This window comes from Oreochromis aureus, linkage group 9 (genome assembly GCF_013358895.1).
Source record: "Oreochromis aureus strain Israel breed Guangdong linkage group 9, ZZ_aureus, whole genome shotgun sequence".
In the NCBI taxonomy this organism is placed as follows: Eukaryota; Metazoa; Chordata; class Actinopteri; order Cichliformes; family Cichlidae; genus Oreochromis; species Oreochromis aureus.
The window spans coordinates 15,902,046-15,924,172 of record NC_052950.1 but is presented as its reverse complement, the minus strand read 5'-3'; the positions used below and the strand labels follow the sequence as shown (position 1 = coordinate 15,924,172).

The following is a 22,127-nucleotide window of genomic DNA, read 5'->3' as shown; positions in this document are numbered from 1 at the left end:
CGCACCCTGAGTTCACATCCAGCAAATGTGTATTGTTGTTGTTTACCCTCCTCAAACTCCTCTGTTGTTACCATGGCTCTCCTTTTGCTCTTTCCTCCATTACTCTTTACCTTTTCTTATTCCGAAAATGACCCTCCTTCCTCTTTGTGGCCAAATCTTCACCTCAACTCTGTCTCTCTCTTCTAGATTACGGTACTATCAAAAAAGTGCTTTCCCCGCTCAACCAGTCTACAGGGAGCTGCCTTTTAGAAGAGATCGAGCTGTTCCCTCCCAGGAAGAGGCAGCACATCCGGAGCCTGCTGATCCTGCACAGCCGCAGCGAGCTATACGTGGGTGTGAGAGACCAGGTCATCAAGATCCCACTCAAGAGATGCAGCTACCACAAGAGCAGAGAGTGAGTACATGTGCAAAGAAACCAACAAACCAACACCGTTAATCTTAGTTGAAATGGTCAAAAAAAGCAAATGTGCTTACAACGAAGTTTTAAAGCTCCCTCTTTCACGAGATGCTCTTTATCTGAGGGAGCCAGGCCTTTGTGTTGATCAGGGGCCTTTGGTGAGATTAAAAATCCTCTAAATCAGCTTTGTCTGAGCCACTGGAGGTGCCCACGGCTGCTCTGTCTCGCTGTCGCTCATTGTCATTGACCCGCCCACAAAACCACATGTTTTCTGCCTCGTGCACAGTCCTGCAGCGACCGTGTGCGTGTGTTTATCAGATATATTGAGTTTCTGTCTGTCTGGAAGAAGCTCCATCAAGGTATAAATATTGGCAAAGAAAACCTGAGACAGAGGCCGGGGTGTGAAGACTCACTAAGATTGGGATCCCATCCATCATCGCACACAGGAAAGGAATCACACCTGCATACCTTATCTCTCGCACAATGAGCTGTTATTGGAATACACAAAAGACTTAAGGCTTCATATTACAGCTGTGGCTCTGTGATATATGCTGCAGCCATAATGGCACTTCATCACATCGCTGATGCTTTTTTCCCCTTTGTTTTTTTTTTTTTAAAGAGAGAATTCAGAACAGAAAAAAACAGATAAAAGTAATAAAATCTTGGACACGGACTGGCAGCTACAGGGAGTGTTTCTGGGATCATCACTGACATTTCTTTGAGGTTTGCCTATTTGAAATATTAGACGGCTGTCTCCGTCTTTTGCTGTGTGGCTCACCGATGGGAGGTGTATGATCTGTACAGCCCTTAAGGCCCCATGAAAGACAGGTACTGACGTGTTACTTCTCCCTTTCATTTTGTTCTCCTGTCTTTGGCCCTGATATTTCGTCTGGACACCTACAGTCACCCAGACATTATGTCAGCCACTTTGTGTGTGCAGGAAAGCATGAGCCTTCCCTTTCTGCAATTTCATACAGCCAGATAGGATGTGATCATGTGTTGCTTGCATAAGCTCACTTGTTTGTGTGTGCATGCGGTTCATTGTTATGAAACCCACGGACAACTTTGTTACATTTCACTAGGGGCATGTCAGGCAGCATTGAAGCCTGCGGCTCAAAGATATGTCATTGTGCTGTCAGTGCAGACTTTTATTTATATGAAAATAGTAACATCGGGCTTTTTATTGCACTCAGCAAAACATCTGAAGCGGATACGGCAAAAACAGACCCAGTTATCTTTACTACAGCATTCTCATGTGGGAGCTGATAAGCTATTTGAGTCAGGAATGTATGTGTGCGCGTATGTGATGGCATGAATGTAATCCTGGTGTTTGACTGAAGATTACCTGAAAAATCAGTCACTAAACTGTGTTAGGAGATAATTCTAGGATGCTGATGCATTGCAATGCATGATGGTGATTTACTTTCCCACTGTTAATTTTCTTGTTTTTCCTCTCTCAAACGCTCTCTATACCCCTCTCTTGTTTTTTTTTTCCTGTGCCATCACTCTTTTGACACTTTCCCCACCATCTTATCTCTCGCGGTTCTGTATTTCCATACATCATCTATCCCGGCACCTTATCGTTTAGCTCTCCCAGTAATCTCCCTCTTCATCCTGATGTTTGATTTCGTGTCAAGCAACAATGCAGAGGTGTCTGTATACATACATGACAGGTTAATAAAAGCCCATTAAATGCCCAACTTGATTCTCTCCTTTCAGAGCCTGTGTAGGAGCGAGGGACCCGTACTGCGGTTGGGATCTGCTGCTAAAGAAATGCACCACTCTGGAGGAAAGCATCAGAATGAGCCAGTGGGAGCAAAGCATCTCAAAATGCCCTGTGAGTATCATGAAGCTATTGTGTGAGGTGCACAGACTTCATTGTTGCTTACTCGCTTGGTGTTTGATTGCTTTATTTCTCTTTTTTCAGCTTTGAAACTTAACAAAAGTTGGCAGAAAACACAATTATCCTTGCTCCACCTGCAAGCTCACTCTCTTTTTCGCATGTATTCGTTTCTTACATTAATTTGTACTCTTCCCCATTGAAAGCTACATCCTGCTCTCCAGATCTTCACGACTCACAAGCAGTCCCTAAAACCAGCACTGTGAAACATATCCTTCCCAACAACAAAAGACAACTCAGGACTGAACAACTTGACTTTAAGGGAGCTGCATGTACCCTCAGAATGATCGAGGACGCTGCCTCAATCATTCACCTCGGACTGCTGGTTCATTAGCACAACAGCTCTTCCATTTATTTTTAACGTGCACCAGTATTGGGAGCCGTATTAGGGGGCGGTAAGCCTATCAATTTGAGCAGTGTTTCACAGACATCAGTTTCGAGCCAGTCAAGAGTGCTGTGTGGCTCTTTTATGTGGCTTTATATTCAGGGAAATATTTGGCACTCAAGCCATGGCATCTGTCAGCAGAGCTCTGGCAGAAAGCTAGCCAACACCACATCCGCATGTCCATTCAGAGAGCATACATGGACACAATTACACATGCATATATGTGCATGAATAAGCATTACCATTTCACCAACTGCAACAGTGTGTTTTCTTCTTTGTGCCAGAGGCAAAAGCTTCATGAGCTCACCACAACATTTCTAGTCAATATTTCATCAAGATCACATTTTCACTGAAGCAATTTCAGCTTCACAACATTTAGCTCTGCTACTTATGATCAGTTGAGCATTTTGGTGAATCATTTTAATGTGCGGGAAATTTACATCACTCTCATATTTGCTCATTAAAAATGAAAGAGGAGCCAAGGCACAGTTAGCTTAGCATAGCACAAAGGATGAAAACAGGGTTAAACAGCAACCCAAACTTCAAGCCTGTAAAATGAAGCCAAGAACTGCCAAAAAATGATGCTCCTCAAATTGGCTCCAAAATTGAGTCGATTCCAAAAGACAATTCATTTCAGTTTCATTTTATTTATATAGCACCTAATCACAATCACGGTTACCTCAATGTGCTTTTTATTGCAAGATAAAGACCCTACGATAATACGGACAGAGAAAAGAGAAAACTCCAACCATGAGCAACCACTTGGAGACAGTGGGAAGGAAAACCTCCCTTTTAACAGGATGAAATCAGACTTGGGGAGGGGCAGACATCTGCCGCGACCAATCAGGGGTGAAAGGACAGGAATTTTGTTTTCTTTTAAGTGCTTTAATCTAGAGCTGATTTGCCAGTTCATGTTTAGTGAGTGAGCAGTGATGTAACCTGTTTAAAAAGTAATTAACGCTTTGTATAATGAGGAGTGTGGCTGTTGTTGTCTTAAATCATGAAACTTTACTAAAATATGCTCCTCTTTTCTTTTTTTTTTGTAACTAAGTGTTTCAAAAATGTCTCTTTTTGAGGATAGACACACTTAATCTACTTCAGTATTGCCCCAAATTACGGCTTCATGTTGCTAGCTAAGCTAGCTAGAAAGTGCTAGCATTAGCTAGTAGCTGCTCTGCTCTGTGCTCCTGTCCAAATATGGTCACGTCTGGTTCCACACAGTCACAGTGGCTTTGTCCATTTTTTATAACTTCTCTCTATAAGCTGTTTTTATATAATGCAAAATTTGAAGCTATTACCCGTGTTTCTTGCTGCATAGCCACTAATACTTCAGTTTTCATGCATTTTCAGGTGGCCACATATCACTGCCCACACCACTGATGGGGTATATATTTGCTTGGTTAACCTTTGTCTGGTCCGGTCTAGTCCATTTAGAGTGATCATGAGTTAATCTAAATGAACTTTATATGCTGACACTGAGGAATGGCCAGACAGTAGGAGTCTACAACAATTCAGTCGCAGTTTGTAAAACCTGAAAATAAAGAAGCGTTCTTTTATCACAGCTACAGTTTCACTCCCTGTGAGTCCATTAACAGTTTGCAAAGGCTAAACTGGCTGAATGTCTGTTCTCCTGCGAAGTGGAAGCCTGGAGTTGGAGGCCAGTCAAGGGTTTGCACACTGAGTAGTGTTGTGTAGGCAGAGACAGGAGATACGCTTTACCAACCTATTCATAATCGCCATCTGGCTTCACAGTCTCATGTCTGGAAACAAGCAAAGAAAATGTGTTTTGCTGTGGTTTTAGGGGAGGTGAAAGTCTTAGTCACAGACATTTTTGTCCCAATTTTAACTCAGGTAAAATGGAAATTTTTACTCAATATGTTTTTGTAAGGTATCCGCTTTGCCTGTCCTCCACCAAGCCCAAATCTAAAGCATGTTTTTTTTAATATATTTTGAATAAAAAGAGACCCCTCTCTTGCTTTTTCAGTCTATGAAAGAAAGTATTATTTTTATATTCCATAAAAAAATATGAGTGCTTTTCATCATCTTTCAGATTTTTTTCTATTGTCCTCTTTCTGGCGCCTTCTCCCTTCTATTTTGGCATTTTAATGAAAAAAAACTACATTTCCTGCCAGTAAAAAAAGTAACTTTATTTCTCTTTGGATCTTTATTTTTTAATGAGAGATATATACAGCATGAAATATTCATCTACCAAATCATTTATAGCCTCGGCTGTAAATGATATTGCAATATTTCTGCATTGGCTGTCGCTGTATAGTTGTTTGCTTTCTAGGCAGCCCGTTGATGTTGTCTGCCTCAGCCAAGGGTAGCCCATTTAGGCACACAGCAGAGTTCAATTACCAAAAAGAGCGGAGGGCAGACGGTATTCTGCTTCTGCCAAAACTGCTGATGATCACGCTCCCTCTTCCCCTTGTGTGAAAGTGTTCTTTGCATTTTTAAATCATCCTGAAATGTTGCGGCAACATGGCTCATATCATCTGCAGCTCTGAATCTCACAACGGCGCTTTTTTGTATTTAGCTCATACGCCTAGGACATCAGTCGTAATTCATAGCGGCTGCAATATCAGAGCCTTCCTGTTCGATTCTGTTTTGCTTCACATATTCAGTTATGAGGCCACTTTTATTTCCTCATATTTCTGTCCTTTGAATGTGTCCATTCACAGCCTTGATCTGCATTTATGAATCTCTATTTTCCCGTTTTCGTCGCTCATCATTTCCTGATGCAATTTTTGTGTATCTTCCTTATGTTTACAGCACATAAATGCACAATTTGGGGTTTGCTGTAGATGTAATGTTTTGTTTTTTTTTCTTTGCATCTATTAGAGGAAAATTGATTTCTGTTTGCATCCACCCATGGGCTGAATTTCGCAGAGCAATACCTTCCTGAGAGCATCACTCAATGACCATTTTCTGAGAAAGCCATTACTTTCAGGTGTTTTATTTTTGACCTTCTCTGTTGCTGCTAGGTTCGTAATGTTACAGTCGATGGAGGCTTTGGTGCCTGGTCAGGCTGGTCCACTTGTAGCCACAACGACGGAGGCAGTGCAGGGTCTTGTCTGTGTCGGACGCGAGCCTGCGATAACCCAGCCCCGCAGTGTGGTGGCCAGCAGTGTCATGGGATCAGTGTTGAGGTCGCCAACTGCTCCAGGTAAACTACTTTGTTGATGCAGCAGCACATATGTGCAAATGTTTCTAAATGATCTATGAATATCTTTGCATACATCTATGTAGGGAACGATAGAACCTATATGGTGCAGTGTGTAAAATCTCACCACTACATGTCAGCAGATTGCACATTGCTGTCAACTGCTTTTTTCTTACCCTTACCAATGTAAATTCATAATGCTAGCTACGGTGGCCTTTGTAGGTCAAACAACTCTTGCCACTGTTCATCTGTAGTGAGTGTAGGCTGTCAGTCCGCTGTTTACCTCATCTGTTAGAGATACTGAGATGAGTTCTTGAGATTAGGTTTAACTTTTCTTTTGGTAAAAACTGTTATTTTTGCCACTGTTAGCTGCTGTTAGTGAAACTGTCTTTAAAGTAGATGTAATGTTGCTGTACTCTGAGTCTTAGCGATTAAACTCTGTTATCAAGTTGTTTATTGGAGGCCTAACATTAGCTGGCGTACTGTTAGCTGTTTAAATGTTTATGTGGCTTGCTGTCAGTTGTCCAGAGCTGGAGCGTTGCATGTCCCATCTGATTGCAATGAGTAATTTTGACATTATCGGGAATGAATAAGTGTGTTTATGTGTTAGAGCCTGGAATTTAGCTCAGGAGATGAGGCTTGAGGTGAAAAGGAAGAGGTTGAGGTTAAAATGAAAGAGAAATGCGACATATTGAGAAAGAGATCATGGAAATATGCCCATACAGATGTGAAATGGTAATATATATTTTAAAAAAGGTATCTATGCACTTTAAATTAAAAGTAATGTATAAGGTGTACTAGATATGTGGTCTCTAGCCACAGACATAAAGCACGATTCGGCAGAAAGGTGATGTCCTTTTTGGTCACTGTATTCAAGATGGCGGGGCAATATAGAGACTTCTACAAATTTTAAATTAAGGCATCAGTTTCCTGGAAGATGTAATTACAGATTAATCAATACGTATTTATAAGTGCAACATTCATTTTTTCTATAAAGTAACCTCGAAAACGACTAACTGTACCTTTAAGAGTGAGGTTGAGAACGTTAGTTAATTCCCTGGAGAATTGCATCCACTCCTTTGGTATCTACACACAGCCAGTCATTATGTGTTGCATCCTCACTGTCACCTATTCAGGGCTAACAAGTGTTGATTGGGCGTTGCTTTTTTTTTTTGCACCGCATCAGCTGATACGTGACTGTTTTTAACTCTCACAGTTAAAGTTGCTGCTGCATGACTCTTCAGGCGGCTATACAAGGATATGAGCATATTCGTTCATGAAGGATGAGGCGTTTTGATGAAGGGAAGTTAGAAGCAGTCACTTAATCTTTCGCAGTAATAAATGTCTGAGCGTAATCATAAATGCTTATCTCAAACTCGGAGCCCATTATTACATTTACAATGAAACAGACACGTGAAAACACATCCCTTTATCTGATTTGTTTCACTGGCTCATTTTCCCTTAATATGTGCTACAAAGATTAGTCTGATCGCCCGCAAGCAGCACAGTGGTGAAGTGGTTAGCACAAAAGGGAGAAGGTTCAGATTGCAGGCTGGTTGGAGGCTTTTTGTGTGGAGTTTGCATGTCCTCGCTCTTCCTGTGTGGCTAAATTGACCGTAGGTGTGAATGTGATGGTGAATGGCGGCATGTTTCTCTGTGTTAGCCCTGAGAAAGGTCGTGCTGTTCCTCTGAGCAACATGCGATGAGAAGTGGCTTCTCAGCTCAAGACCTTCTTCTTAAACAATAAAGACAGGACAATGTGGTACAAGCAAAACCAATTGCATAGCTTCTCAATCAGTAGCTAAAGTCACAGACTGACATTGCTTTGTCTGTCATCATAGAAATGGAGCGTGGACCCCCTGGACTTCCTGGTCTCCGTGCAGCACCACCTGTGGCATTGGCTTTCAGGTGCGTCAGCGCTCCTGCAGCAACCCGACCCCTCGCCACGGCGGACGAGTATGCGTGGGCCAGAACCGCGAGGAGAGGTGAATAATGCAAACGCAACACCCACACGTATACATTGGTCAACATGAGCCGATTCAAGTAAAAACAAGCTTTACAAGTACGTTTGGATCCGTGCATGTTTAAGGAAAGGGAAAAAGAAAACAACTTTCTTTTCCCCATAATTTGCAACCTGCTGTTAGAAAGTACGACTTTGGCTGTGACTTTTTGTTTTCCTCCCCGCCTTCCCCCCTCACTTCTGTCCAAATATGTGACAGCCAATTAAGGAATAAGTGGGATAGGCCTGCGCTTGGGTAATTATCTGGCTTTCACACACAGACTGAGTCCACGTTTTGAAGCTTTGGAGGCTTTGCTGTAGAATAATCGCCTTTTTAAAGATGTTTGTATGGTTTCTAAGCAACCTTGAAGGCCTGAAAAAAAACGTAGTTTTTCAAGGAGAAAGTATGCGAAGAAGCAAGGTAGAAAAGGTCAAGAGATGAGTTTTCTTAAGTTAAATAAGGTCAATTAAATGAGGTGAACCTGAAAAGCACTGAGGAAAACTTTAAGATCTTTAGGTGTGTTCGAAAATTATACGAAACAAGCTGTCTTAGAGAAAGTTAATTCCATCCAAGTACAGAGTGGCATTCCTTCTTGGTGTCCATAGTGTCTGATGTTTTTCATCCACCTCCTGCTGTTAACCCGAGGTGAAGGCAGTAAAAGTACAAATAAACACAGTTCAGAGGATACAGGGAAGGAGAAAGGAGACAGAAATTGTTACCAGTTGTCACCATGGCAACAGAAGCAGCGTGATGGGTGAGTAATAGGATACGGCCTTCAAGGATGAACCTTATATTACTTGCTTTTCTTTTTTTTCCTTTTCCCAGCACTTTTTCATTTCCTCTCACTCCCCCGTCTAACCTCCTGCCTCCCCTCCACCCTCTTCCACTCATCGCTGCTCCTGGAGCGGTCCTTGAGAAAGTGACTGCTCCGCCACGAGCCCTGAGCAAAACATATACAGAGTGACCGGCACAGCCCACTTACTTGGGACCAAACCCAAAAAATGCTGGCTGGCACTAAAGACCACAGGAGGCCAGAAACACATTTTACACCTCCCACCCTTCGATTTCACTCTCCGAGCTTTAATCTCATTTGTTTCATCTCCCCTTCCATCACTGCTTGCTCTGCTCAGCTATTTAAAACACCTTAGGCCACCTTAGAGGCCAGCTGTGAGGGCTGGAAAAGGATTCTTGTAAGACAGGAGTGAAAGGGGAGGAGCCTTGCATGTTTGTGTGTGTGTGTGAGTGTGTGTGTGTTTGGTGCTTGAAGAGAGAAATGAACAGGAAAGCTGAGACACTGAAAGAAAATGTGTTAACAGATGAATTATGCTGTGTCAGTTTGAGACTGCCCGAGGGAGGAAAAAGAAAGGGATGCTAGAAAAGGTGTATGTGTGTGTCCTGGTGAAGCAGGAATGTTTAATGCTAGTGCCACAAAACAAATGGGGAAGAGATGTGAAAAAAATTAGTTGATTAACGCAGTGTCCAAAAACTTTCAACCACCTGTGTCGTTAAAAGCGTGAGGCGGACTGGCGTTTTGTCAAATTCTGCTCGCTGAGCGATTCTTTTAATGCCAGTGGAGGCTTTTATTTTATGAGGCACTGGGTTTCTTTCATAGGTGCTAGGCATCTGCAGCGAAGAAACACTATACGCTGTTCTCGCTTCAAGCACTCTGTTGAGATTAACTCGCAGGCCTTATGTTCACAGATCCATGCATATGACACGAGCTTATATTTACACAGACACGCATATTCGCGAAATACAACGATTCTCAGGGCAAAATAAACTTCTTTTTTTTTTGCATTAGCCAACAGGCCTCCAATAAGTCTGGCCCTGATTGTTTGCAGCAGGCAAAGCTTTTAAAGATAAAGCAAATGCTATGAAACCAACCGTACACAGCAGCGCTACGGGCTTAAATCTGGCCAGTTAATGCCTGCATTTATGAACCTTCTGTTGGTATTTCCCTCAGCACACTGACAGCGTCCGCACTGCTTACTCAGCCTATAGCGGGTAATTAGCCTCGCTTTTGGTTTGATCAGCTCTGTGTGTTTTACCGAGAAGGGAAAAGGATAAGATGAGATGGAGCAAAGCCACTTACTCGTCTGAAATGATTAGTGTGTATGATGATGATGATTCTAAAGCTCTACATATTGATCGCGGACGTGGTGTTTTTCATACTGTGTTGGGTCGCTGCAGTTAATGCGCACGACTTGTTTGCACGGTCTGTGTGAGCGTGTGTGTTTGTGCATCTTCCCCCTTCTCTCGGGCTTTCGCAAGATTGTAATCCACACTTGTCCTCACTTTTCCACACTCCTCCTCCCTACTGTATCGTACAAGCGCGCAGATTAGTAGAAGTGGAAAGGAAGACACTGCTCTAAGGATTTTTAACAACAAGGGGTGTACAGACTGTGGCGTTTGATTTGCCGTGAACAATAGCCGAGTGTTTGAGAATGGTACAATGGAAATATCCAGCCTGAGCCTCTGGAGGAAGGGTTTAAAGAAGACTCGGTTTTCTTCAAAAAGCGGTCATCTGCAAAAAGACAACAAAATAGCAATAAAAACAATTTTATAGCAGAGTTATAAAATAAATTATATGGCTCTAATAAGACTGGCAATCGTCTGTAGTTAATGCCTAATGAGGATTGAGCTATTAAAGTATTTTAGACATCGCCATAATCCTGTCTTGTAAAACGATGTAATTACAGATGATGCATGCACATGTGAGGCTTTTTTAATAGGCTGTGTCAATGAATTATGCAAACTACATGTGCAAGTTATGTTTTGAGATTCAATTTTCTTAACAGTACTTTGAAGCCACAGTGGCTAATACAACATTACGCACAGACATACGCTACAGACCTTCAGACTCGCACCGAGCTGTGTTCTCTGCACTCCAAGGCCACATCAAAGAAAGATGTTGGTTTATACAAAAGTTTGTTGGAAGTGAAGTTTACACGCCTTTTCAAACATCCCTGTCTTGTGGTCTGAGCTATTTGTAGTTGTAGCGCAGTGGCAAGGTTTCAAGAGTGCGGTGACGTCTTCGGTGTCCTTCATATATAATTTCACTGGTCTGTCAGATAAAGAAGCTATTCCATTTTCCACAGACAATCCCAGAGACTCCTATACATGATTCAATAAGGTATCCTCTGTGAAAGCTTTTAACCTAACTCCTGTCAGAGCCTCAGAAGTGTTTTGAAGACAGAAACAGCTACAGATGAAGTATTATTGGACACTTGAGTTACTTATTGGAGGGTAATAACCATCTTAAAGACAGCTGCTTACGAGTTTGCTATTAAACATGACATGACAGAGTTGTTTACAGCTTGTTGCACTGACATGAAGTGCAGAGTGGTCAGTGACGCAACCTGGAATACAGAGGATGAGACTGGTTCAAGGTTCAAGGTTCTTTATTTGTCACATGCATAGTTATACAAGTATAACACACAGTGAAATGTATCCTGACACGATCCTCGACATGTGCAAAAACATGGGGGGGTAGAGGATAACATTATAAATATATATATAGTATATACATTGGGTGAATGTGCAGTAGAAGCAGCAGCAGCAGTGTCTGCGTTGCTCTAGTCCGGCATCTCCTGGTGTAGGTGTCCTGAAGTGGGGGGAGAGCAATCCTGCAGCAGCGTTCTGCTGTACGGATCACTCTCTGGAGAGCTTTTTGGTCCTTCACACAGCTGTTCCCGAACCACGCTGTCATGTTCTGTGTGAGGATACTCTCCACAGCGCCTGTATAGAAGATCCTGAGGATCTTCTGGTTAGAGATATATTCACCTTTTAAGCAGAATAAACTCCCAAGAGTACTTGATGACTCTCTCTCTCCTTCTGGAGATCTTGAATTTATGTTTGAGTCAGGACTGCTGCAGTTAAAGGAAGACAGGTATTCCCATCTGCATCTATTTGCAGACTAGTGGGGCAGAGCAGGCGCTATAGATAGACATTGTTTAATACAGAAGCAGAACGATATGATAAGCTGAGTTGGAGGATGGTTGCTGAGTGGCTTGCAGATGCATAGCAACCATGGTCAGGCTAAATCGGCTTAAGTAGAGCGTCCTACTGTGTGTAGGAATTTGCCAGTTGGATGTATAGAAGACCATGAGATGAGCCATCAGCTGAATGTGGCTGAGCTTGACTACTACGAGTTTAAATCTGTGCTTATGTGACTCCTCAGGTACTGCAACGAACACTTGCCCTGCCCGCCACACGTCTACTGGTCCGCCTGGTCGGCGTGGGAACGCTGCACTGTGCCGTGTGGCGGCGGCATCCAGTCACGCCGGAGAACCTGTGAGAACGGCAACGACTGTCCCGGGTGTGGTCAGGTATGTCATGCAGAACAATGCCTCTCATATGCACCGCTCTAACACCCGTCTTTTTCTCTGTGGCTGTTCATTGTTTGGGAGCTCAGCTTAAGCCATTTGATGCGACGAAGCGTCAGTGGTGATGAAATGGGAACATCTAACACGACCAAATCCCCTGGCTATATTTATACAGTGGCAGCAGCCATCAGATTTATTACCAAGACCTATTTAATACCATGCACGCACACACACACACACACACACATACTGTAATCATTCCACATATGAATAGGCTTATTTTCTGCTGCAAAGATGTCTCCAAAGCAAAGATGATGCAAGGAAGTGTTGAAATACGAGTGTTCTTCTTGATGACAGAATGATGTGATGCTTGTGTTATTTCTGCTGCTATTTTCATACACGCACAGACTCCCTCACCCTCAGTCCTGGTAAAAATAAGAGAGAACGAACATGATAGCTGTAGCGTCTTGTCCCCCTGTTGAAAACGGATTAAAGAATATGGGTCAGGGCCTTGTGGATGCATGGGATTCTTGAAGTGTATTTCTGTTTGTTTGCGGGTTTTCTTTATCATTTTAAGTAGACGTTTGGATTTTTAGATGTTTTAGACCCAAAGCTGAATGTTTTTAACTTCTTTTGACTTAGAAATGAAATAAGAATTATGTCTATTTTCATAGAATTTTTCTGTAAGAGATTGGACACACAGACAATCACTTGGTTAAATTAAAGCCGTGTTGGGTGCTTTTTGCTTTTAGAAAATTTCAGTAAAATGCTGTAAAATACTTTCATTGACCCAAATCGCATTTAGCAGGAAAAAAAGTCACATTACAGAGGTTGTGTAATGGTCTGTTGTAAAGCGAAATAATACAGTGCACACAATGAAACATCCCACGCAAGACCTTGATACCTCGCGAGCATATATAGTATGTGATAATTGCCCGTGACACATTAGTCGCTGCAGAACACCCAAATAAAAAGACTGACCTCCCATTAAGTAGCAATTTAGCAGTCATACCTTATCATCTCCTGCTTCGTGCACCTACACAGCCACACGGTTCCTATGGTCATATTTCTGTCATTGCATGGTGGCCATTAACACGCTAGGAATAGAGCAACTTGTCATTAGGAATGAGGGAACCGGACAGGAGATGTTAAAGATGTTTCTGTGTGTTTGCAATTGTCCATGGAGGTGACAGCGTCGTAGCGGTTACAGTCGTACTACACAAAAAAGCAGGAAAGGTCAAACAGGCACTTTGCACTGACTCTTATAAATTTTCTGTTTGTTTAGCCAAGTTGTCTTCCTCCTCCCTCTTCCTTCTTGCTCTTGCATTTTCACTTGTTGTCCCTTTCTCCTTTGTTTTGTTTTCTCATTGACTCCTTGTCGTCTAACATTGTGATGTGGACTTAATTAGGGACGTTTCAGGCACCGGAGAGGTAATTACATACTGACTTCAGAGGCAATTCTTTGCCGGGGAAGACTTATTTGGACGGTTTTTCTAAGTTATATTAGAGCCGCACATTTACTCAGATCAGAGAACTATTTGCTGCCTTTTATTTACAACTCGTATTAGGTGCTAAAAGGCACAGCTGTTAATGTATAACAAGTGCTTCAATGCATTTAAAGCACCCATATCCACACATATTTCTATTCAGACCTTAAAGATTTCCACATATGATGGGGAAAATAACAGCAATGGTAATTTCAAGAACCCCCAAAATGTGATGGAGTTCATTTTTATGTGCCATCTGCGTGCGTTTCTGTCCCTGGACACATGTTTAATTAAACAGAAGGAGACCACACGCACAAACACACACATGTTGCGGCTTCTGTCATCACAGCTACTTTATTTAGTCTGGGAATCCTACTGAGACCTGGAAAGGGTGTTAGATCGTCAACAAAGGTGCGCGTATGTTCATTTGCACCTTTGCGTTTACCTGTAAGGATTTATATAACCTGTAAGGATCAGACACAGCCACCTGTGGTCAGCTCCAGGTGTTTGTCAGATAGTTATTGACAGCAATGGGCTAACATCTGCTTCTTGTTTTGAAAAAAGAGAACGATTTTAAATGTTTTTTGGAACTTTTTGACGAGTGTGAAAAGTTGAACTAAGTTGGTGATAAATATTCTGTTGTCAGCATTGTCAATACACTCCCAACATGTGGTAAAATGAATCCCTGAGCAGAAAAAAAATGTTCTGTTGTTACTTTTTTTGTGATTCTCTGTTGATCCCTGAAGCAAACATTTCTTTGCGTATACCCCTCCACGGGGTGCTCGCAACATAGTCAGAAACAGAATAGCTCAACTAAAACTAGTAGGGATTCAGGTCAAGGACATTTCAGTTTAAATCAAAGAGTCCTCGCTCACTATGCAACCCCGCTACCCTGAAAACAAAATGCTGCCAGATGCTTGATTAAAGGAACAACCTCTCTCGGTGCTTTATTTCCATCAAACCTGCCCTTACGTTGCCCCGTGTGTCATAGCCATAAGCTTCAGCTGCAGGCTTACTACAGTTCAGTGCCTCATTTTTGCTGATGAAAAAGGCCACATAACTGCAACTTCATCAGTCTGAAGTCCACACAGTGCTGCTCCATCACATTCAGTGTATTCACTCTACAGTGTTGAGTCCCCAGGGAAGCTAGCTAAGCTAGGTAGGAAATAAAACAGTAGTGATGCACTATAGCTGCAATACAGTACTTAACCCCATCTTCTCCTGTGACTTAAAACTTTACCACAGATTTGGAAGTGTGCTCAGTCAACCTTGGGTGAATTGGAAGCAAGGTATTTTTTTCCCTAGTATTGAGACAAAAAGCTATTATTTGCCAGAGGTTATGTATTCTGGAAACAAGGCTAAAATAATTAAATAAATGTAGAAGCAGCTCACTCACTGTGTTTAGAGTGGGATCATTAATGTGGGCTGGGGAAATTTCATGCTGAATTTATTCCTGCTATATGTTCCACGGCCAGACAAACTTTTCACAGGCCAGGAAAAATGTACCTTGTGCTTCGTATTGACAAAGTTTGTGCACACAGGTGAAAATTTACAAGTGAAACTGTAACGAGCAAAAAAACAGAAAGGACTTAACTTTTACATCAGCTAGCAAGAGTGCTGCAGTTGTAATTGTAACAACAGGAGCGCAGAAAGAATGATGTTGTAACATCATGATACATTAGCGTCACTGCAACCCCAACAATAAGCATCAAAAGACAAACACTGTGCATTGAAAGTGAAGTTAGATCAATTAATAAGGGTGTAAAACAACAAAAACTTAGAACTTAGTGATTATCTATTTACTTTACAATGTAACGTGCTTTGATGAAACTATTGCATTGCATTTGCGCTATATAAATAATTAAAGTGAATTATTGCACACAGACAGGCCTGAATCATGTAGTTTTCTCTCTTTCCTTCATATTTTGCAACTAGTCTTGGTGTTGTTACCATAAAAAAGTGCTTTACACATTATTTTGTATTACGCATTACTTTACTTAATTACTCCCTGGAGAGAGTAGTTTGTTACACTACTTGTTTCATTGCTCATGATATGTACTTAAATGCATTGCCACATATTTACCAGTTAGCAGTATAATCCTGAGGCTCAGTCCTACACTGATACAAATCCCTGTCCTAATAGGATAGGACACGCTTACAGTTTTTCTTTTAGTGCTGAAAAGCAGCTGAAAGAGACTTCATGGCAATCACCACAGCAATTCTACTGTGGAAGCATGCGTAGGTGGCAATGGATGCTACAATGCTGTAAGCCTGACTGCTCATCACTGCTGTTGTTACCTGCCGAAGCTCAGGCTCTGGCTGCTGGGCTGGGGTCAGCACACACTCAGCTTTAAGTCACTCTGGGAAGTGATTGTATAGTAGCTTATACAGAGCCAGCGTTGTGTCAGCAGTATAATGTAGGTGTTTCTGTCCTGGATGCAGATTGCAGTTTACCTTCGCACTCTTGTTCTTCATAAAAATCAAAGTAATGTCCACATGTCTGCTTGTCACAAGTTATAGACTGCTCCACCTTTGTTTCCTCCTCCCATGTACACCAACTGAAATGAGCTGATTGCAGCTCAAGTGCAAAAAGGCATGTTTGTCACATGTTTAGGTCATACTGCCCACAATTCCTGAGACATTTCAAAGTAAAAGCATATCAAGAGTATGTGTGGATAGATTCAACACAAGTTACAATCAGTTACCACGTACAACTGCTGACTTAAGTCAGAGAGCAGAATAATTAGGACTGTTATTCATAAGCTTAAAGCAATGAGATGGAAGAAAAATGGTTGTAGGTGATTAGAATCTGTAAAACTTTTCAGCGGCATTGACAAATAGATGTCTTTCTTCAACTTCTGGGAAAAAAAATGGAGAGTTGGTCCCTGCGTGATTAAATAATTTTCACTACCCTAAACCTCCATTAATTTCTCATTTTTCAAATCACATCCTCAGCAGCTTACCGACAAAAAGACCGACCCGTGTACGGCGAGATCTACAGTCGTTTTTATTAAATGATGCATTACTGCCGAAATTCAAGCTGAGTTTAATTTGAGTTTCATTTAAAATGCAAGTTAGTATTCCCTTTGCATTTTCTATACACTGCATTTCTGCGTTGAACGATTTGAAATTTAGTGTCACGTTTTGCATACTTGCACTCAGTTTTAGCGCATTAAAGCTATGAAGTTACTATGTTAGAAATGATCTACGATTAAAATAAAAGTCGTGAAAAAGACAGCATATAAGAGAGAATTTTAAACTAGATCTTGTCGAGAGCTACAACTTCATTGTGAATGCTATGGTCTTATTCCTTTTAGTTCCTACGGGTAGATAAAAGAAGACTTCAGAGTTGTGCCGTCTTCAAGAATACATTCTTCACTATGGTATTTCCTACTTTGTACAGTAAAGTACATCAAATGTCTGTCACATCCAAGGATCAAAAGGAACCATTCTTCTCTGCTGAATATGCCTGGCGGAGTTAAATAAGTCAAACGTGGGCCAGGCAGAACTGACGATGCACAGAGCTGCTTAATGAAACTGAGAGCTGTTCTATTTACCTGTGAGGAGTTCAGTTGTGCAGCCAGGCTGTGAAATGAAAGTTAAGCACTCAGTGTTTGTGTAGGCAGTCTGGCAGGTGAACGCACTTGTGTTCGTGTGTGTGCGCGCGCGTGTGTTTTTGTACTGCTCCGTTTTAGTCATTGTGTGCGCACTGGTGTGTAGCCTGCTCCTGGCCGAGAGCGAGCTTCATTATGGAGTCAGACTGGTAGGCAGAGAGAGGGAGAAAGAGAGAGGAGTCTGTGTTTGACAAAGTGTGTTTTGGTCGGTGCCGCTAATTGAACTGATGTGTCACAGAGACTTGAGGAACATTAGGCCTCCGTCTCTGCAGACTCGACCACAATAGATAAAGACGTAGGCACCGGAGAGGATTAGTCATTCTCACATCTGGAGCGTACACTTAAACGTCTGGGTTCTGCAGCAGTATGTAAGTGCAGCCATCCTTATATTCACATAAGTTTTCCTCTCTGGCTCACACACTCACAGCTCTCCCAGTCCAATAAGAAGTTTAATGAGTGTAATGATGGTAGGAGGCTGGAGAGGCACGACTCCTTATTATTCACCTCCCACAGCTGACCATGACAGAGGCCCTTTTGTACCTACACACACATTTTGTTTCTTCCACACACACATAAGTAAAGATATACAGGGTATTTCGGCCTCCACTTTACATTCATACATTTTCCAGTAAGGAAAGAGGCTGAGGGATTATGTTTCCACAGGACTCAAACAGTATGCTGACACTCACACTGGCTCTCTTTCTTCCTTTCTCCCTTCCTCCATCCTCAACTTGTATCCCGTTAGTCTGTAACACCTAAAAAATAGGCAGAAAGGTCTGTGGATGGAGACAGAATGAGATAGGAGCTGAAGCCTGAATCCATAAGTCGGCCATGCATAAACGTATAAACATGCACGCGCTTCAGGCACAGTAACACACACAGACAAGCCAGTGCAAGGTGCCAAAGTAAGAACTTTGACTCAATAGTCAAGTTGACAGCCTTGCATAGACACACACACACACAGCCCGACCACTGCTTCCACTGCTGACCAACCAGACCGTTATGATGCTATCAAGCATCCTTCCACCCAGCCCTCCTGAGCTCCAGCCAGAAACCCATTACAGAGGTGCCCGTCTCCAAGCAGCTGCCTGTTAAAGGTGTTTCGCAGCATAAAATCGCAGCTCTCCATTTGCCCATAATGCACATTGCTGCTCTCGCCAGGGGGGCGGTGGGCACGGGTATGAGTCAAAATCAGCGGACTAATTGAATTCAATCTTGTGTTCCACATGCCACTCGTCACATTCGACTGCTTTGGTCTATGTTTTTCCCTTTTAGGGTAATTTCTGTGAAATTGAGACGTGAGTGTGGCTGAGTGAAGAGTGCAGAAAATCCTTTTTCCTGGTTTTTGTTGTTCTTTTACTTGTTTTACTGTAGTTGTATTACTTTGTTTTACTATTTTACCATATCAGCTGGAAAGAATGAGATAAAACATTTAAATAGCATAGTTAAAATCAAAGTTTAATAAAAAAAAATTTAAAAAAGAAATAGGGCTCTTTGTTTTAATTCAGACGGACATGTTTACAATGGTCAAGATGTATTTTATGCCCAAAATGGCCTATTCACTGCTCCGAGACAGTCAAAGTCATTAAAATGAGTCATTTTATTGGTTTGTGGGTGTATGTGTGTTATGGTTATAGGTTAGGATTGATGTTTATTTCCACCTCCTTAGGTTCATTTTTAATGCATTATTCAAAACATGTTGTAAAAATTTCTACTCTAAAAGCAGGAGAGACTGTTTTTGTGTTTATTATCATGCCATTGTGTCCCATGCATAGCCACTGCAACAAGGCTCCTTTTATTGCAGTAAAATATAATAAACTGTCCACTATCCCTCCACTTTAAAAGTAGACACCGTCAACAGCAAGGGTGTTTTGACTTATTTCACATTATAGACCCTCAGGTAACACAGGGCTGATACTGGGGAACAGCAAGATTATCTTCATGGCATTGCACTGCAATCCCATAATATACTTCTGTACAAGTAAAACAAAAATTACCCTTCCCACAAATGTTCCCATACAGCATGTCTACGTGAATGTATCCGTGTGGGTAGCAGAGGCTGTATATAAAAGATGGACATAAACGTGAAATCAGTGGAAGCGCCTTAAAACCTGCATTCTGTCCAACAGCCAGCAGAGGGAGACTCTACTTTATTTACAAGCCTATAAAATATATTGTCTTTATTTTTGATCCCTGGGAATATTTTGACTTCATGTCACATTTAATACAACATGATGGTAACTTTATAAGTTATGGTCACATTCAGGGTAAAACTGACAATAATTGTGCATTAGTGTGTGGCTACCTCGAGAAGAAGTCCACGGACATGTATGTACAGTCTATGCTTGAAAAAATGCTTGTTGCTGTGTGTTGCTTGTTCAGTTTTTCAGGAAAAAAAAGCCTAGGATAGACAGTGAGCTGAACAGATTGTAAAATCCCCTTTAGACAAATGTGTGATTTGTCATTATCACCTGTATAAATAAAACTGACTTAGCGTGCAGATTTTCTTCAGACCAATAGTCTCTAACACATGCTGGCAATGCCACATGTAAATAAATGACACACTGAGCTAGTTTGAAACCTCTTGAGCCTAAAAAGTCAAACTAAAGTCTTTTGTTTTGTTTTTCCTCTGTAGTTGAGCCATTAGATGTACTCCTAAATAAATAAGGCATTATATCTAAATTAATAATAAATTAATTCATGTACTGAATTAAAAATGTTATTACCTCTATTCCACTACAAATCCCATACAACTTATGGGTAATTTTTTTTCTTGTGATCCCTTAAAATAAAGTCATGTCTAAATGTCACCACTGAGAGAGCGAGCACTATGCAAAAGTCTCGCAACACCCCTCATTTCAACGCCCAGATATTTAGGCTGCAGAATGGAAAGATGCAGTGATTTATTGAACCATGTGCAAAAATACATGGAAATACAGTATAAACCAGTGTTTTTGCTCCAGTGAGCTTGACAGTAAATATTTTGCATGGCCACCTTTATTCTTCAACACAGCATGAACTATCTTAGATGAGCTATTCTGTAATTTCTTGAAGTAGTCTTCAGGAATAGCTCTCCACATTTCCTGATGGACATTCAAATTCTTTGGATGTTGGCTGCCATGCTGAAGATCCCACATGTGGAGGCCAATCCATGGCTAATCAGAATGGCTTCTTCATGTGGATTACCTGAAGAGTCAGATACATCTGTGTCTGGTTTTTGCTGAAGTTTTTCCTGTTTCTTGACTTTCGGGTACAGTTCATCTGCTCCAGATACTTTTTTAAGTCAGTCACTTCTTCTTTTCTCCTCCACTTGTCCAGTTTTCATCAATTTTTAAGGACACACTGTGCTGAAAAGCTGAGAAACACATTTTTGTTGCATAAATACAATGTTATGCTTGTTAAACTGTGCTGTCTTTGCCAGTTTTTGTAGATTCTGCTAAAAAAAACAACAATTTGCAACAAATTATGTATTTTTGCAGCAGGCTACTAGTAACAAAGTGCCTAAAGATACAATTTAAAATTGGTTCTTGGCTAAGTTGGCTGTTGTGTCAACAGTGGTCCATCCCTAGAGTTAGGTTACTTTTAAGTAGCTCAACAAACAGAAATCCTCTGAAAATGGTCAGGTACAAGGGCTGGGTGGAAAATGAGACAAAAAAACAGCCAAAAACTTTGAAAGCCCTTCAGAAAGCCAGGACAACCATTGCTCGAGACCACTTTAAAAAATTGCTATGCATACATACATATATATATACAGTATATATATGTATATATAAACCACTAGCTGTAAGATATATATACTTCAGCTGTAGTTGTTGTAGATTCCTTTAGAGACCTTGAATGAGGTTTAGCTTTAAACCCAGTAATTATCTCCTTAGCCCACTGCACTGATACTAATCCCCCGAGTATAGGGAGAAACGCTTACCAGACAAGCCTCATTAAATATTTACTGTGTTTGGCCACCATCAACCACTCTCACAACAAACACCCACAGACTGTTTGCCTTTCCTCCCCCCCCCCATTCATGCCATGTGTTGCATTTGTGTCGCTGTAGGCGATGGCGAGATGCTGACGTGGACTTTTTTTTTTTCTCCTTCCCTTTTGTTATTGGCTGATAATCACAGATTGTGGGCTGGTCTGTGATGCGTGACAATGTTAAATATTAATGTCTGAAGATGATTACTGCACTGGATGGAGAGAGGCGGGAAGTGCGGTGGAGGTGACACCCTCATTCATCACCGGGCCCTAACAGAATCTAAATCCTCGCTGTGTTTTTAACCTTGGTACCCTGGGGAAGGGAGGCAGAGGGAGCGAGAGGAAGCAGGAGATAGAAACAGAGGTGCATAGGGAGAGGAGAAGGAGATGAAACAGATACAGAAGGAAAAAAATAAGAAACAGAGAGAGAGAGAGAGGGAGAGATGTGTCACAAAGCGAGTTATAAGCTGTGTGAGAAAAACGCAGGGGGGTGGGGGTGGGGGAATATAAAGATAGATGGATGGATGCAAAGTAAGACCATGACAGCGGATAAAAAAGGAAGTGAGATGGTGAAAAATATGCCTGCATACTGTATAATGTATAGAGCTCTTCTCCTCAGCTGACCTGTCAGCGTATCCTATGCGACAGGCTGACGGATGTGCAGAAAGGAACTCTTATCTTATTTTGTCAAGGTCTGGCAGTCAGTCAAGTCCTATTCAGCATAAATAAACAAGCAGCGAGGAAAATGGCAGCCATCTCACCTTCTCTTCTACAGTGTCATTTTCCTCAGACGTATCTCTCCCTCCGCCTTCTTACTTTTTAGCTGGGCACAAAACGGGGCCGGACTTCCTATTACCCATCTATTATCATATTGAATCTTATCA

At 41.7% G+C, this 22,127-nt stretch overlaps 1 protein-coding gene across 5 annotated transcripts in view; it reads left to right on the top strand.

Moving 5' to 3' along the window:
• The window catches only part of sema5a (sema domain, seven thrombospondin repeats (type 1 and type 1-like), transmembrane domain (TM) and short cytoplasmic domain, (semaphorin) 5A), a 140,033-nt gene that overhangs the window by 86,863 nt on the left and 31,043 nt on the right, over nt 1-22,127 (top strand). For all 5 annotated transcript variants that reach the window (XM_039617765.1, XM_031750114.2, XM_039617767.1 and 2 more), the window contains 5 exons: nt 187-394; nt 2,117-2,234; nt 5,667-5,848; nt 7,687-7,830; nt 12,026-12,173. In XM_039617765.1, coding sequence (XP_039473699.1) covers nt 187-394; nt 2,117-2,234; nt 5,667-5,848; nt 7,687-7,830; nt 12,026-12,173 — 800 coding nt within the window. The remainder of the gene's footprint in view (nt 1-186; nt 395-2,116; nt 2,235-5,666; nt 5,849-7,686; nt 7,831-12,025; nt 12,174-22,127) is intronic.